Source organism: Phoenix dactylifera, chromosome 13 (assembly GCF_009389715.1).
Source record: "Phoenix dactylifera cultivar Barhee BC4 chromosome 13, palm_55x_up_171113_PBpolish2nd_filt_p, whole genome shotgun sequence".
In the NCBI taxonomy this organism is placed as follows: Eukaryota; Viridiplantae; Streptophyta; class Magnoliopsida; order Arecales; family Arecaceae; genus Phoenix; species Phoenix dactylifera.
Window position 1 is genome coordinate 1,205,832 of NC_052404.1, and position 14,588 is coordinate 1,220,419.

The following is a 14,588-nucleotide window of genomic DNA, read 5'->3' on the forward strand; positions in this document are numbered from 1 at the left end:
TGGTCCTTTGTGTGGGAAAGAACTTCTTTAAAAATTCTCTCTGCATATCTTGCCAAGTTCTTATTGATCTAGATCGCAAGGAGTTTAGCCATGTTTTGGCCTTATCCTTTACAGAGAAAGGGAACAATGTCAACTTGAGGACATCCTCGGTGACGTTCAGCACTCTAAATGTGATGCTCAATTCTTCAAAATCCTTTAAATGAAGATACGGACTTTCGGACTCTAACCCATGAAACTTGGGCAGTAATTGAATTACCCCTGGTTTGATGTCAAAATATCCTACATTATCAGGAAAAATTATGCATGAAGGCTGACTAGTCCTAGCTGATTGTAGGTATTGTCTTAGGGTCATAACATGGGGTTCACGTTCTCCATCGTGGTGACTCCCTGCATCTTCATTTAAATCAGCCATCTCACAAGGTGTGAGATACTGCGAAGGAATTTCAGGGGTGTGTCCTAAGGGATGATCTAAAGTTGTACGACTGAATCGACCGGTGTCGTCCCTATTCCACTTTAGCATGCAAAATTTTTTTCTCTCTTTTTTTTGTTTTTTTATTTTTTTTATTTTTTTTAATATAAGTGCTACCTAAAGATATCTAAAAGGACAACCTAATACAAAAAAAACAAAAATCTATTCACACTCAAGCATGCATCAAAACATTACACCTCAATTCCTAATTTTTTTCTTAAATTTCTAGACAGCTCCTAACTGGTTTGAAGAGGACACCTAAGCCTCCAATCCGGTTTAGTAACCTAGTCGACCAGGTAAGCTCCCAGGTAAGTGGAGGGGTCACGATGCATTGAGCAAGGGTCCCACTTAAAATCCACTTTCCTCGAACAGAGACTGTCTCCCTTAGAGGGACAAAGCTTGCCTAGACATCGACTGGGCCATAGAGCGAAATTGGTGCAACTTTCGGTGGTCTTCATCCTATTAAGCTCGAATGTCCTTAGGGGCCAACGTCTAGTTGATTTTAGTTAAACTTAGGATATTTATGCACTGGGGTGATTTTTGGGCTAAGGACGAGTGATGAAATCCTGACCTTATCTTTTTTAATGGGTTCAGCCCTTAGAATATTTTATGCTGATGCCTTATACTAAATGCAACAATCAAGAGATTTTTTTTTTAATGTTTTATGACATGACATTAAATTTCATTGAATAGGTGATCAAGCAAATTATTTATTTATTTTTTTAAAAAAAATTTATGAGTTGAAGTTTGAAATTTGAATTCTAAAATTTGAAATTTAAAATTTGAAATTTTAGGTTTTCCTTCTTTTTTAAAAAAATTTTTGAATAATCACCCTTGATCTTTTCTTAAAGTTTTTTTTTTTATTGATTTTCAATTAGCAACAAGGGCTAATGAGATATAATAACAATGAAATTCTGATTCTAAAAAAAATAAGTACAGAAAAATTAAAACAGAAAGCAGCAAGATTTCGTATTAATCTAATAGTCTTAAAAGTCTCAAAATGTCAATCAGACCGTTCAGATTATTGAACAATTTGTCTTGCACTAGCTGACCGAATTTGAGTCAAATCAGACGGCTAATTTATATGATATCCGAGTTTGATGCAGACTGTGTAGGGAATTAAAAATAGTAGTAAAGATTTTTTTTTTCAAAAGACAAATACTAACTACTAAGGTAAAAATTAAATCTAAAATTATACTAATAACTCAGCCGTTCCCCGGCAACGGCGCCAAAAACTTGGTGCTTTCGAAAAATTGTTCTCCCAAGTGCAGGAGAATCGCATAAGTAGTATAACTCGGAAGTCCGAGGTCGATTCCTCAGAAAACGATCTATGGGTTATTAGCTTAATTTCAGATTAATTGATTCAATAAACTTGTGGATTAAGATGATGGTTTGCAAATAGAAAAGAAACCAGTAAATAGAGAATCGAAGTTTGGATAGATTAAGATGGTGTAGGGATCCAGAATCTTCTTTAATAATATCAAGTTCATGCGATAAATTCTATGATTCTTTTGTTTTCTTTTAAAAATTATAAGCAGATAAAATTTAATTATTGAGTATGTTCTTGATAACATGAATTCTCTTTTTAAGCATTTAACGTGCCTTAGAACGTCGACGATGAATTAAATAATTGAGGAAAACATGTATCAATAAGCATAAATCATAAAAGAATTTTCAACATATAAGAATCATAACATAATCAAAAGATAGATCGTATAAAGCAAAGGATTAGAATTTACATCATGAACTTGGTACACCAAAGGATCTTCCTTCACCCATTACCAAGGACTTTAGCTCATCATCTTCCTCTCTCTTTCTCACTCTTTTTTTTTTTTAATAACAGAAACAAGGCATCCCCTGTTTCTCTCTACACTTTTTTTTTTCTTTCCACTACAGCAGCCCGGCTCCACTCTTCTTCCTTCCCTGTTTTTGTGTGAACCCCCTGGACGAGAACTCCTCCCTTTATATAGATCGCCCCCACCCCGGCGATGGATTCCCTGATTCTGCGTGGAGAGGAGGAGGAATGGGTGCCTGGGATTGTGCGCGGGAGACTGAGAAGGCGGAAGAGGCGGACACGGAGGGGAGCTGAGAATGCATCGCGTGAACACTGGGATTGGATCTCCGAGAGCTGGCCGTGGGATTGCTGGGCGGATCACGGAGGAGGGGGTCGGTGGCTCCTTGATGGCGAGAAACGGGAGAGGATGATGTGGCGGGATCACTGGGATTGGATCTCCGAACGGCCGCGTGTTGCTGGATGCGGGATGCTGAGAATCTGATCCGAAGGAGCTGGGATGCTGGAACGGAGGAGGCGAATGGCGCCGAGATGCTCACGATCGTTGGAACGGAAGAGAAAGCTGGGCGCTGATCACGGGACCTGCGGGAGGAGCGAACGGATGAAGCCGCGGATGCTGGAGGAGGCTGATCGCGGGCTGCAATCACGGACTCATAAACTGGTTCTTTGCTGGGATGAGATGCGGAGGAGCTGGTAGAAGGGGGATCTCGGGAGGTTGCACGGACACGGGATTGCTGAAGAAGATTGCCGCGGGATGCTGGGATGTGAGAAATCAGTGGAGGAGGCAAATGGCGTTGATCGCGGGCGGATGAAGAGGGGGCAGACGGGTTGCTGGGAGGTGATGAAACACGTGGAATGTGAGGAAGACGCACGGATGGTGCTGAGATTTGGGATGAGTGAGATTTGGAAAATCCACACACGGGAGAAGAGAATGGGTTGCATGAGGGCTCTATCGGGATGAGATGCACTGGCTGCTGGCTGCTGGGATTTGGTTGCAGTGAACTGGACGACTGAACCTAGCCTCTTTCTAGTGTGCAACTGGGTTGACTCATACGGTTGGCTGGTCATCCGTGGTGATGCATCTTTTTGGACCTAATGCGTATTTTTTTCTTTGATTTACGATCACCTGCACCCCACAAAAATATAATATTAATGCAACACTTTTATCATTATTTATTAGCAATAATATTAATTTAAGCTGCGTGTAGATCGCACTTTTGTGCTCTCATCACCTACCTGCCTTAACATTGAACTCAGGATCATAACCGAGTTAACTCGCTCCCACCCCGCAATGCGTCGATTCAGGGGTGAGAAATCCCTTCTTCGACGAATGCTGGCGAGCTACCTTGGACAACTTCTGTCGTCCATCAAAATTAGGTAGTGAACTCGACGAACTCGATTCGTTCCTTAGGGAACTCGTTCCAGATTGGGGCGAACCTAACCCTGAGGCAGACTCGGGGGTGGACTCGTCCGTCTTCCTCGCCCGCATGCATCCCGCTCTTGGCAGCCCTTGGTTGCCAGATTTTGGCCGTCGTCGGCCACGAGCCAAACACCAGCTTGCTCTCAGTTTTTGGCCCCTCCTCCGTCAAGGCAACCGCCTCCATTTTGGCAACCGCCTCTGTTTCCACCATCATCGGAGCTAGGGGAACCCTACTTTGCCCTTCCTCCCCAAACGTGGGCACCGACGGAGGATAGCTACGATGTTCATCTTTGTGACCGATTTTACCACATTGGTAGCAGAAGGCCGGAATATTCTCATAGACAAAGCTTTGCCAGAAAACTCTAGCTCGCCTCTGATTTAAGATCCCTGGTTTGAGCAGATCTAGGGCATTGATCTTGATCTTGACTCGAGCATAGCCAAGCTTCTAGAGCTGCTCGATGAAGCTCTCAAGGGCCAGAGTCCGGCCCGTCGCTGCTGCAAGCTCAATGATTGACTCCTCCCAATATTCCTGCGGGAGATGAGCTAGCTTGACCCAAACCACTGACCTCTTCACCTTTTCTATGCCGGGAATGAAATTTGGCGCTCACAGTTCCATCGCCAACAGTTGGTTGGCCACTACCCATATCTACTAATCAAAGCCGCATTTCGGTCATCCTCACATTGAAATCGGAAGATATTATGATCCTTTTGGGAAGGTTTCCACCTTATACTCTAACCTCTCTTTAGTCACAAGATCTTAGGGGAACCATTTAATGAGAACCCTCGGCCCGAAGTTTCGAGCTACGACTATTATTTTGAGGGGCGTCACAATCACACTGCTAGAAATCCATGCTTTTTATTTACAATCTAATCATCTTGTCTAATCAAAAAAAAAAAATTAACTGCTTTTACAATTATGGTTGTTGATTTACAGATATTTCCAGCAGTGCCATTGTTTGACTTTGGCAGAATTTCACCGAAGTGAGAGAAATTGCCCCAATCAAATGCATCCAGGCACAGTGAAACATGATTGTGGTTTCAGATATATTAAATGAAACATTTCCAACCTTCAGAGATTTTGTGAAACATTATTATCCCAGACCGAAGGTTCAAATTTATATATGAGTCCTGAAGATTTAAATCTAATTAATGTATACACGGCGCATTCTTGCTGGTTTCTACGCTGACATTTTTTCCCATTACCTTCAAAGGCTTGCCCGCTGGTATACCTAATCTTAATTCATCAAAGAATTATTTGAGCAAGATGAAACAGCTGCAGCAGAATAATGATCCGCAGATTTTGTAAAACAATGCTTTCTTGGTACTTAAGGATGTTATTGCCCCTTGCTATGGACCAAGTGCTTAACCGTCACTCAGCTATACAAATTCAAATTGCATAAGAATCTCATGAACCTAAAACCATATGAAGTCAGGAAAGTAATAGAGAAAGATGTGGTAATGCATCTTACAGATGCATTAACACATCATCCTCATCATCAAGAATGAAAATGCAATATTCACTAAAAACCAGAGACCATTGAAAGACATTAAGAAACAACACCAAATCCAGCAGTTTGTCCATTTTCCATTTTCAGCCTAAGACCCCTTCCTACAGGGAAGGGGATGTAACATACTGCCTGGGAACCCTAAAAAGGTCTTTCCCTGCAAAGGGAGAGGTCCACTCATGAGATCCAGCAGAAGACGACTCTGATGCAAGGCTACCATCCTGCAACCCTGCAATGTAGACACCGCCACCGTTCACAACTGGCCTTGCAATTTTCCCACCCATAAACATGGGTGACCATGTATCAGATAACCTATCACTCTTAACAGATGGCCGCAGGAGTGCCAGGTCTAGGCTCCAGTCTATAGAGGTGTAGTCACGAGGTGTTGATCCACCAGTACTCCAATCAACAGGTGATGATGCTGAAGACCCGGAAGAACCCCACCCAGTAAACAGCCCAAGTGAGGATGGCACAGCAAGTGAAGATGATGTCCCTGTAGGGCTCCATGAACCACCCCATCCTGTTGCACCAGAATCCATAGGTCTTGAAACAAAAGTTTGGAAATGGTTTTGGGGAACAAATTGCTGGGGACTAGAGCCATTCAAACCCAAGGGGGGTAAGCTGTGGCCCAAGCCCCCACTGGCCACCTTCATCTCCATGCCGAGCATTCCGTTTGAATACCATCCCGTGGAAGCTGGTGGTAAGGCACTGATAGCAAGGCTTGTGGATGGGAGGCTTTGTTTGGATTGTGGGCGCTGCATTACAATGACTGGCTCTCTCAATGTTCCTGCCTGCAAGTTTGCCTTGAGTTCATTGCCTGCCATCGCATAGCGTGCTTCCGGCTTGCTTGGGGGAACCGCAGCTTGCAATGGAGATGCCAGCGAGTATGAAACAGATGGAGAAGAGCTGGTGCTCGGCCATCTCTTCTCCAAGGGAGCAGCAACCTGCTGTCTTCCCCAGTCTGGTTTAGGTTGTAGCCTTCTCAAAGACTGCAAATTTCTGTTTCCAGACTCCTGAGACACCACTCCCATTGCCACTGACTTCACATAATTAAAATCGCTTTCATCTCTTCTCTGCTGCTGGGTGCCAACTGAAGCAATTGCCTTTACTTGAGTTCTTACGGTTGGGTTCTGAGAAGACATAGCCATTTTGTTATTGGAACTACTGATGGCAGCAGGATCACCTGATTCTTCCGACTTTGGTGGAGCAGCAGATGGTTCTTGTTTCTGTGCCTTCATGGTTTCTTCAGCCTTCTCCAAATCACCCTCACATACAACAACAGCTCTTTCAACCTCCTGCTTTGTGCACTTGAATCTTATTTCCATCTCTGCAATCTTAGCAAGTTCATCAGTAATATCAATTTTCAAGTTAACTCCACCTTCCAAGTTTGTTGCAACCAGTTTGCTTTCTTCACCCACCTCAAAAAGCCATGCAACAGACTCCTCAACACGGCCTTCATTTTGAATGAGAGCCATGGTTGCACGTTCTGAGGGAAAGCCCATCTGCACAAGCTGCTGAGCAAGTGTCTCTAGTTTCCTAGACATAAGATACCCACTACAGCGTTCATGTAGCTCCTGGGCCCGTCTCTCCTTCTGGCGTTGGTGCTTCCTCTCATTCTTCTGCCGAATCTTATCACGTTTATCAGTGTCACAACCGGGAATAGGCTCTATGCGAGGTGTAGCACTAGTAGTCTTCTCCTTCTGGTCTTCTGACTCACCAGAGCAGCTACCATTGTTGGAAGCTGAGTCAAACTCTCCTGTAGTGCCTAGTGAACTGCCAGAATGCTCCTCTGTTTCATCTATACTTCTGAACCGACCGTTGTTTTGGGCTCCCGGCAAAGAGGCAGATGGTGGTGTTTCAAGCGTATGGAATGTACCCGAAACTGGATTGTATGCACTTGCTGGGGCACCATTTCCACCATTAGCTGGAGCAGATGAGGATTTTGATAAAACCTTGGGTTGTTCCTTGGCTGTCCTTGCAGCCTTATCCTTAGACTTGGATTTGGATGCCGGAGACATTTCTAAGAATACTAATTACAGAAGTCACCTGCAACTTAACATTAGAGCAAAAGAAGGAATCAGATCCCATGATCATCATCATATAAAGATAAACAAGAACTAGTTTATATTCCATGCCAAAAGTACATAGGTTGCCATATGAACACATCATGCCTCTTGAACAACACAGCCAAACATACGCAACAAAAAAAACTAAGAGGCATCAACATATTAATCTTATAAAAGGGAACAAAATGTGCAACTTTACTAATGATCACTAATCAATTCCTTTCCATTATGAATTGTGATTAAGAATTCATGCTCGCTCAGATCATAAGTATAGTGAAGCAAGATCTTGATGTGGACTACAAAGAAAGTATTAAAACCTTAGTGCATCAATAGGGGAGTAGAATGTGCAAGTTTACATTGCTCATAATATTCACTACTCATTATGAAGAATGATTTAAAATACATATTCATTTGAATCATGGAAATAGTGCGGTAGAGCAACCACATGCATACCAAGGCAGAATTTAAATGACAACAGAATTCAAAGGACTACAATTTCCTGTGTCAAACATCATGAGCCAAGTTTAAGCACCAGTACACTACTCACTATATTATGTTGAAAATATATACAAAATTAAATACAAAAGAGAAATGCAATGAGGATGCCTATCGTTACAAAACTCTAACCACTCTTTACAGTATGAAACATTATGCACCACATGAGACTCACAAATACACCACTTGAAACTAACTATATTCTTACTATCAACGAAATTAGGATAACAAGCATATACTAATGTCCTTTTTCATTTTGGATAGAACATCAATGAACCTGCACAAGTGAGATTCCAAAATACCTAGTGCAACAATTTAAGTTGAATGATAATAGAGTGGAACAAGTCAATAGAATACACTAGTATCTGGCTTAACAGAACATCATATCATGAACAAACTAAAACATCAAAAAATAATAAAATAATTCAATAGTTGTAGCAATATCATGACCATGGTACGCCGTACCATACCGAACAGGACGGTATGCCAGATGTACCGAATAGGACGGTACGCCAGACATACCGATAAGGACGGAACGCCGATCTATGAAAACCTAAAAAGTCCTCTATTGCATTCTTGCTGCGAAAAAGCCATTTGTGCGGACATCTTTCCCAAGCAAAGTTTCATCATAACGAGTCTCAAAGGCAAAAGAAGTCTAGTTACTTGCTATTGTCCTCGGCTCTGCTGCCGACAGGACGGTACGCCAGACGTGCCGACAGGACGGTACGCCGGACGTGCCGACAGGACGGTACGCCGGACGTGCCGACAGAGCGGTACCAGCCCCATACCGTACCATACCGACACATTGATAGTGTGGCACCAGTACGAGGTCCAATACTGAGACCATATCTTGCATGTGACTACACAACAACAAAAAAAATGTATGCGTATTGTAACCTTTACTAAATATATAAAAACTATTAGGTGGCCCTTAATGAAATTTGATTATGTATTATGACAAGTGCAAGAGTTCTAAGTTCCCAATATTAGTAAATTCAACAATCATTAGGGGGGAAAATAGCAAAAATATAGTCTATACTTGCACAGCAATGGAAAAGATATAAATCTCTTTGTGGAAGAGATTGCCAGGTTACATAGAAAGTCATTTCAAAACATTAAAACATTCAACTTAAACACTTCCCAGAGATACCCCATAGCAGTGGTTCTTTAGATTAAAAACATTTTTTTGCCATTATCTTCAAAACAATGTTGGATCAAACTATGCAATGAAATCAACAAGATTTAACATTTCACAAAGACAAAAAGAAAAACATAATATAACCAGAAACAAAAAAAAGTCAAAAAATACAAACAAGTATACAAAGTTGTTAAGCCTTCAAAAACCCTTGATTTAATCTATAATTCATACGATGTGGTTGTATCTCTATATTCTAGTGTATTTTATTAGTATAAAATTCAACCAGTGTATGGTATATACAGAATATTGGCAAATCCAGCCATAGTTCAAGATCCTGATACCGATTCCATGCATGATTTTTATACAATGCAAGATTGTTGAAAAGATAGAAATATCAAATATTAACCATAACTTTTCCAGCAGTAGGTCACCAATTTCCTAGAATTAGGCTGAATTATTTCTCATCAGGCATCACAGATGATTTGGTTTGTTTATATGTCCACTGCACTCCTTTGTATCTAGAAAAAAAATTGAGTTTTCTAACCATTAAATGCTTTGCACAAAACACATCATACATGTTCACAACATATCTCATGATAAGTTCTTCCTCTTACACAAACTATCAGAAAAACCTATACCTTATGATGTTCAAAAAATCACTCACTGGAAACAGCTTACAAAAATTTACAGCTTTGGATTTCATTTCAATTATAGCCTAGAATTAGAAAAGTACAGGAGAAACAAGCTGAAGTAAGCTCATCAGTCAGCTAGGCACTTTTGCCAGGTTTTAAATAATTAGATGATATTCAGCAGAAGCATACATTATTCAATATATTAGATGATATTCAGCAGAAGCATACATTATTCAATATAGACGGCATCTGCTTGACAAAACCTAACAAATATCTAAAACAGGTCATCTCAGAAGAAACAGAGCCTACTTCATCTTGTTTGATATAAAACATGAGTGAAACAGTGTGGTTTGTATTGCCTGTTTAAAAAATAAGGCCTCATCTAAGATATTAAATATAAGAGGGAATAAAAACAGCATGTCATACATAAAGACAGCAGGGCATGTGCATGCTACAATTTCCCCGCAGCAAAAAGGTCAAATGACAGGATTAGCACTTAAAAGAAAAAAATGATTTATTATTGAGTTATAAAGAGTAATGCAGATAACATTTCCTTCAGTGAAGAGTACAAAAAACTGCATTAATATATGTCGGCAAAGTAATAACAACATGCCTTATATCGAAAATGAAAACAGATCAGAAAAGGTCCAATTCTAATAAACATTCATCATAATTGTAACTTACAAGCTTCGTGAATTTTCTTAAACAAGTTGATCTAATTCCTAGAAATTTTGATAAAGACTCAGTTGCATGGTAAGGATTGGCACTAAACTTTTATCCTTATCATAATTCATAAGGTTCATAAATTCTTAATAAAACCGATCAAGGTTTTCATAATTTTGCTAAAACTCCATTACGATGATGACTTCGAACTCTCTAAAGTTGCATCAATCATAATTCATTTGCTTTATGAAATTTTAGAATTTGTTAAAGATTCATTATGATGCTATGGCTTTATATTTGTAACCCTATTAAACTCATAAAAATCATGAATTACTCATAAAACCCATCTAATTTTCAGAAATTTTTCTGATGATACCCTGTAATATTAAGGTGCATCACTATATAAACTTGTATCCCCATCATAACCAACAAGCTTCTTGAATTTCTTAACCAGACCCATCTAAAGTTACATCCCAAATTATTAAATATTAAACAATTATTCGGCCACTACATCCTCTAACTCTAGAAGCCCTAGAAGGCCAAAAAAACAAGCATTCACAAGAGAAATGATAAAAGATGGAAAGACTCTCAAATTACCAAGAAACATGACATTCAGACCAACACACATTGCCAAGAATATCCACTTCAGACCCATGCAGCAACATAGCCTAAAGTTGGAAATATTAAAATACTATAAATCATTAAGGCAGAGTGTTTTGCAAGAGAAAGCAGGAGACTCATTAAATTACCGTTAAAACAGTAAGACTGAACAAAAATCTTGATGGATCAAAATATTTATTATGTAGTACTTCTATGGAATTTATTATGACAAGCTTCCTCAGTCAACAAAGATATTAAGACTATCTTTAAAACAACCTAACAGCAATTATTGTTTTATTAGAAAGGAAAACTTAGGTAATTAGAGTGCATCCTATCATATCTAAATGTGCAAGACAGTATGCATGCATGATTGTTGTGTGTTAGAGTGAGAGAGAAGAAAAAGAACTCTGCCAATTTCACATTTTATGCTTCCTCTAATCTCCATTTCAATTTTGCTTTTAGAACCCAACAACTTTCTGAAGCATAGCTTTTGACAAATTGTATGCACAACTTAAAACAATCAGGAGCAATATGAAAAAGTTGGCAATATCTAGTAAACCATATAACATACTCTAGAATCTTCAAGAATAATCTCAAAATTTTCTCTAAGAAGCAAAGAATAATGGTCATCGATGACTATCATCAACAGTCAAACAAGAGAATCATGCTTAAACAAATTAAATTTACCGACAACTAGTTTTGACTGCCTCATACCAAAGGACTGTACATTCATGTACATGATTGCGTGAAGCATTTATTAACTTCAACATAACATACTTCATCCATATACCACAAACCAAAGAAGATTTCCAGCATGATTGCTGACATACAGACACTTTATAATGTTCCTCTTATTTCTACTAAGCAAGGATAAGTCATGAATAACAAGGTCATCAGTTTGCAAGGGTATTATCATCTATTCCATCAAGAGGTTAATAAATGCTATATCATCAAAGATTATTATAAATTCCATTTATTAACTTTAGGACAAAACATAACTATCTGAATCTTGTAATCAAACAACTTAATATATACGTGTTTATTAAGTAAACTACTAAACTCTGCAACCAGCAGTCTAATTAGGAATTGCAGACAGTAACTAGGAAAATCAACAAAATCATATATTTCAAAATCAATTTTACTATATTTCTAGAAGCCCTAATTATCCTAGATTTTCCTCCAAATAATTCGAGTGGAGCTGAAACAGGCATAAATCTGGTTCAGACTGGTGGGCTATATAAGTGAAGGCATCTCAGTAATACTCATCAATCAGTACTGACTTAAAGATATTAAAAAGAAAAAAAATATCAAACAGCAAACAATCCCATCTGAACTGACATACTAACTATCAAAAATGTGGTTTATGTAATATTAAAAAAAAAGTTCATTACAAAAATTTTCTTTGAGGTTTACATTTATTACACTTACACCCAATAGTTTGTAAAACCTACACTTATATCCAGTTAAACTAACGGCGTTAGTTTAACCGTTTACCTCATATAAAGTTGAAACTGCCCTTTAGTGGGGAGAAGGATACACATGTTTTCTTATATCCTTGGGTGGATGTTATGTCACTTAAGATTATTTCGGTCATTTTTTATTTTTTTTTCGAATGTGGCATTTGAGTCCCATTCAAGGTTGATAGTTTAACTAATGTTAAAGTGTTGGATAAAAATAAACCTCCAGAGGGTAAGTGTAGATTTTTCAAACTATTGGGTATAAGTATAATTTAGCCCTAATCACATTAGGGTTTTTGTAATCTACTCCAAAAAAAAAATGAAGTAGCAATCACAGATGTGAATAAGTTTTATTTCCTATGGACATGTGAAATAAAAAGAAGCCAACAAGAGTTTCTGCTTGCACATAAATGACCTAAAATTATAAGTTGACACCCTTTATAAAAATCAACCAACAAAAGGCAAAAGTATAAAAAATAAAGAAAGCAATTCAATTTTCTTTCCTGTTTATGCATATGGATGTACTACACTCACTAATAAATAATAACACAACCCTGATTACCCACTGTTGTTTCTACTGTTAGCCAATATTGAATCTCAGTTTGACAAATAAAAATATAAGAGTGGCAATAGATTCAATAACGGAAGCCAGCAGAAACAGAAGCTTACATGGAACAAAGAACAGTAGCTACAAATGCATTTTTTGAAATGCATTGGCCAGGACAGTAACATACAATTATCAGGACAATTACTAGCAGATAGGCAAATCAATAATTCAGTGGTTTGGATGAAGCAAACGAATCAAACACGAAGCCATGGCTACCTAACAAGTAAAGTTTCTTTTTGACAGCCATTTCCGATGAAATCAACCATCCGAAATGGACAGATATCATAAAAAATGTCCACGATTCAGCTGATCAAATACTATCACAACATACATCATATAATCAAGAAAGGGCTAAATCCTCGATTTCAGGCCCAAAACCACAACTTCTAGAATTGGAGATTTAAATCCAATGGCATAGGAAAATGGTTGAAATCTCGTCATCTAAAAGATCAAAGTTGTATCAAAATTTCTCTTCGAGGATATGATATCAACAGAAATGAACAGATCCATCAAAACAAACCCGAGCTTAACATCAGTGAGTCAAGAATCCCGATCATAAAACCACGCATTTTCCCCCAAAATCAAAAATAGAGATTTCAAATCGCAATAAGAAACGCAACAGATCGATGACCACAAACAAGCATGGGAGCGGCCAAAGGAAAGCCCCCAAGTCGGGAGCTCTAAATCCAAACCCTATTCGAAACCCCCAACTGATCCGCCCCGGGCAGGACGCGCATCACGAACGACTCATCCATCCCAATCAGATCACAATCGACGAAAACAACGACACGCAATAGACAACATAAAACACCAATCCATCCTCAAGCCAATCGAAGTAACAAGAAAGAAAGCAATCCACCAAACGAAAAGGCAGAAGTTCGCGAGATTCGCGAATGGGAACGGGCGATTGGAAGACCAACCTGGGGAAGAGGGAATCGATCTGAATCCGGGCCGGCGCGGGGAAGACCGGAGGGATCGATCCGAGGGGATTAGGGTTTTGAGGGGGCGGGGGGGCGAGGGGACGAGCGACGCCGATCTCTCTCAATCTCTCCTTTTCTCTCCTTCGATCCTACAATGTTTTTTTTCCTATCCTTCCGGGCGCGAGAGAAGTAATAAATTCTAATGAAGAGGAAGGCTTGGAGTCCGTGGGAAAACTTACCAAAAATAGGGATCTCGCGTCGGACAAGAAAACTCTGTTAAAATCCGGGCTGTTGCGACCTCACCCTCAACACGTCTTATCCGACCTGTTCAAAAATAATAATTAATAATTAATAAAAAATGAAAAAAAATAAAATCTAACTACCTAGCCCTAATCTAGCTCTATTGCTAGATGGAGCTCACTTGATAAATATCTTATTTCTTTCCTTTTCTTCTTCCTTCTAAAAATTAAACTTCTCTCCAATTAATGGTTGGTGTAATGTGCTAACCTTCACCACCGATATGACGACAGTATTTGCATGGACCCAAGGAGGACGTGAGCCTGTATGAATTATGGTCGTTAGATTATTAATTATGATTCGCAAACTAAATCTTTCTAAATCTAACTTCAAACTAGAGAACATTAGGCCTCATTTACTTTCGAGCAATCCAACTATTGTGGATTCATTGCCTAAAATATTCTCTTCGCATGTTGCAAAGGGGTTGAAGTGAGTGAACTTGGCACCATTATTGTATAGGATCTTTTGTTGACCTAGAATTGTCGAATTCCAGCACTAACTCAAAGTCCAATGATTTAGCTAAGTCA

General features: G+C 39.2%; 1 protein-coding gene across 2 annotated transcripts; it reads right to left on the reverse strand.

Annotated features, from left to right (window-relative positions):
• Positions 1 to 5,197: 5,197 nt before the first annotated feature.
• Positions 5,198 to 13,928, reverse strand: LOC103721664. Of its 2 annotated transcripts, none has more exons than XM_026810243.2 (2): positions 13,765 to 13,928; positions 5,198 to 7,238 (listed from the first exon to the last, which is right to left on the reverse strand). In XM_026810243.2, the coding sequence occupies exon 2, from the start codon at positions 7,202 to 7,204 to the stop codon at positions 5,291 to 5,293; it is 1,914 nt and encodes a 637-aa protein (XP_026666044.2). In that variant the 5' UTR covers positions 7,205 to 7,238; positions 13,765 to 13,928; the 3' UTR covers positions 5,198 to 5,290. The 2 variants fall into 2 exon arrangements, with proteins under 2 accessions (XP_026666044.2, XP_038988670.1); XM_039132742.1 differs by having other exon boundaries at positions 5,198 to 7,232; positions 13,765 to 13,927.
• Positions 13,929 to 14,588: the final 660 nt, after the last annotated feature.

Bases quoted from the DNA above. Each gene is read 5' to 3' on its own strand.
- LOC103721664 (XM_026810243.2), bottom strand. From the start codon at position 7,204: ATGTCTCCGGCATCCAAATCCAAGTCTAAGGATAAGGCTGCAAGGACA.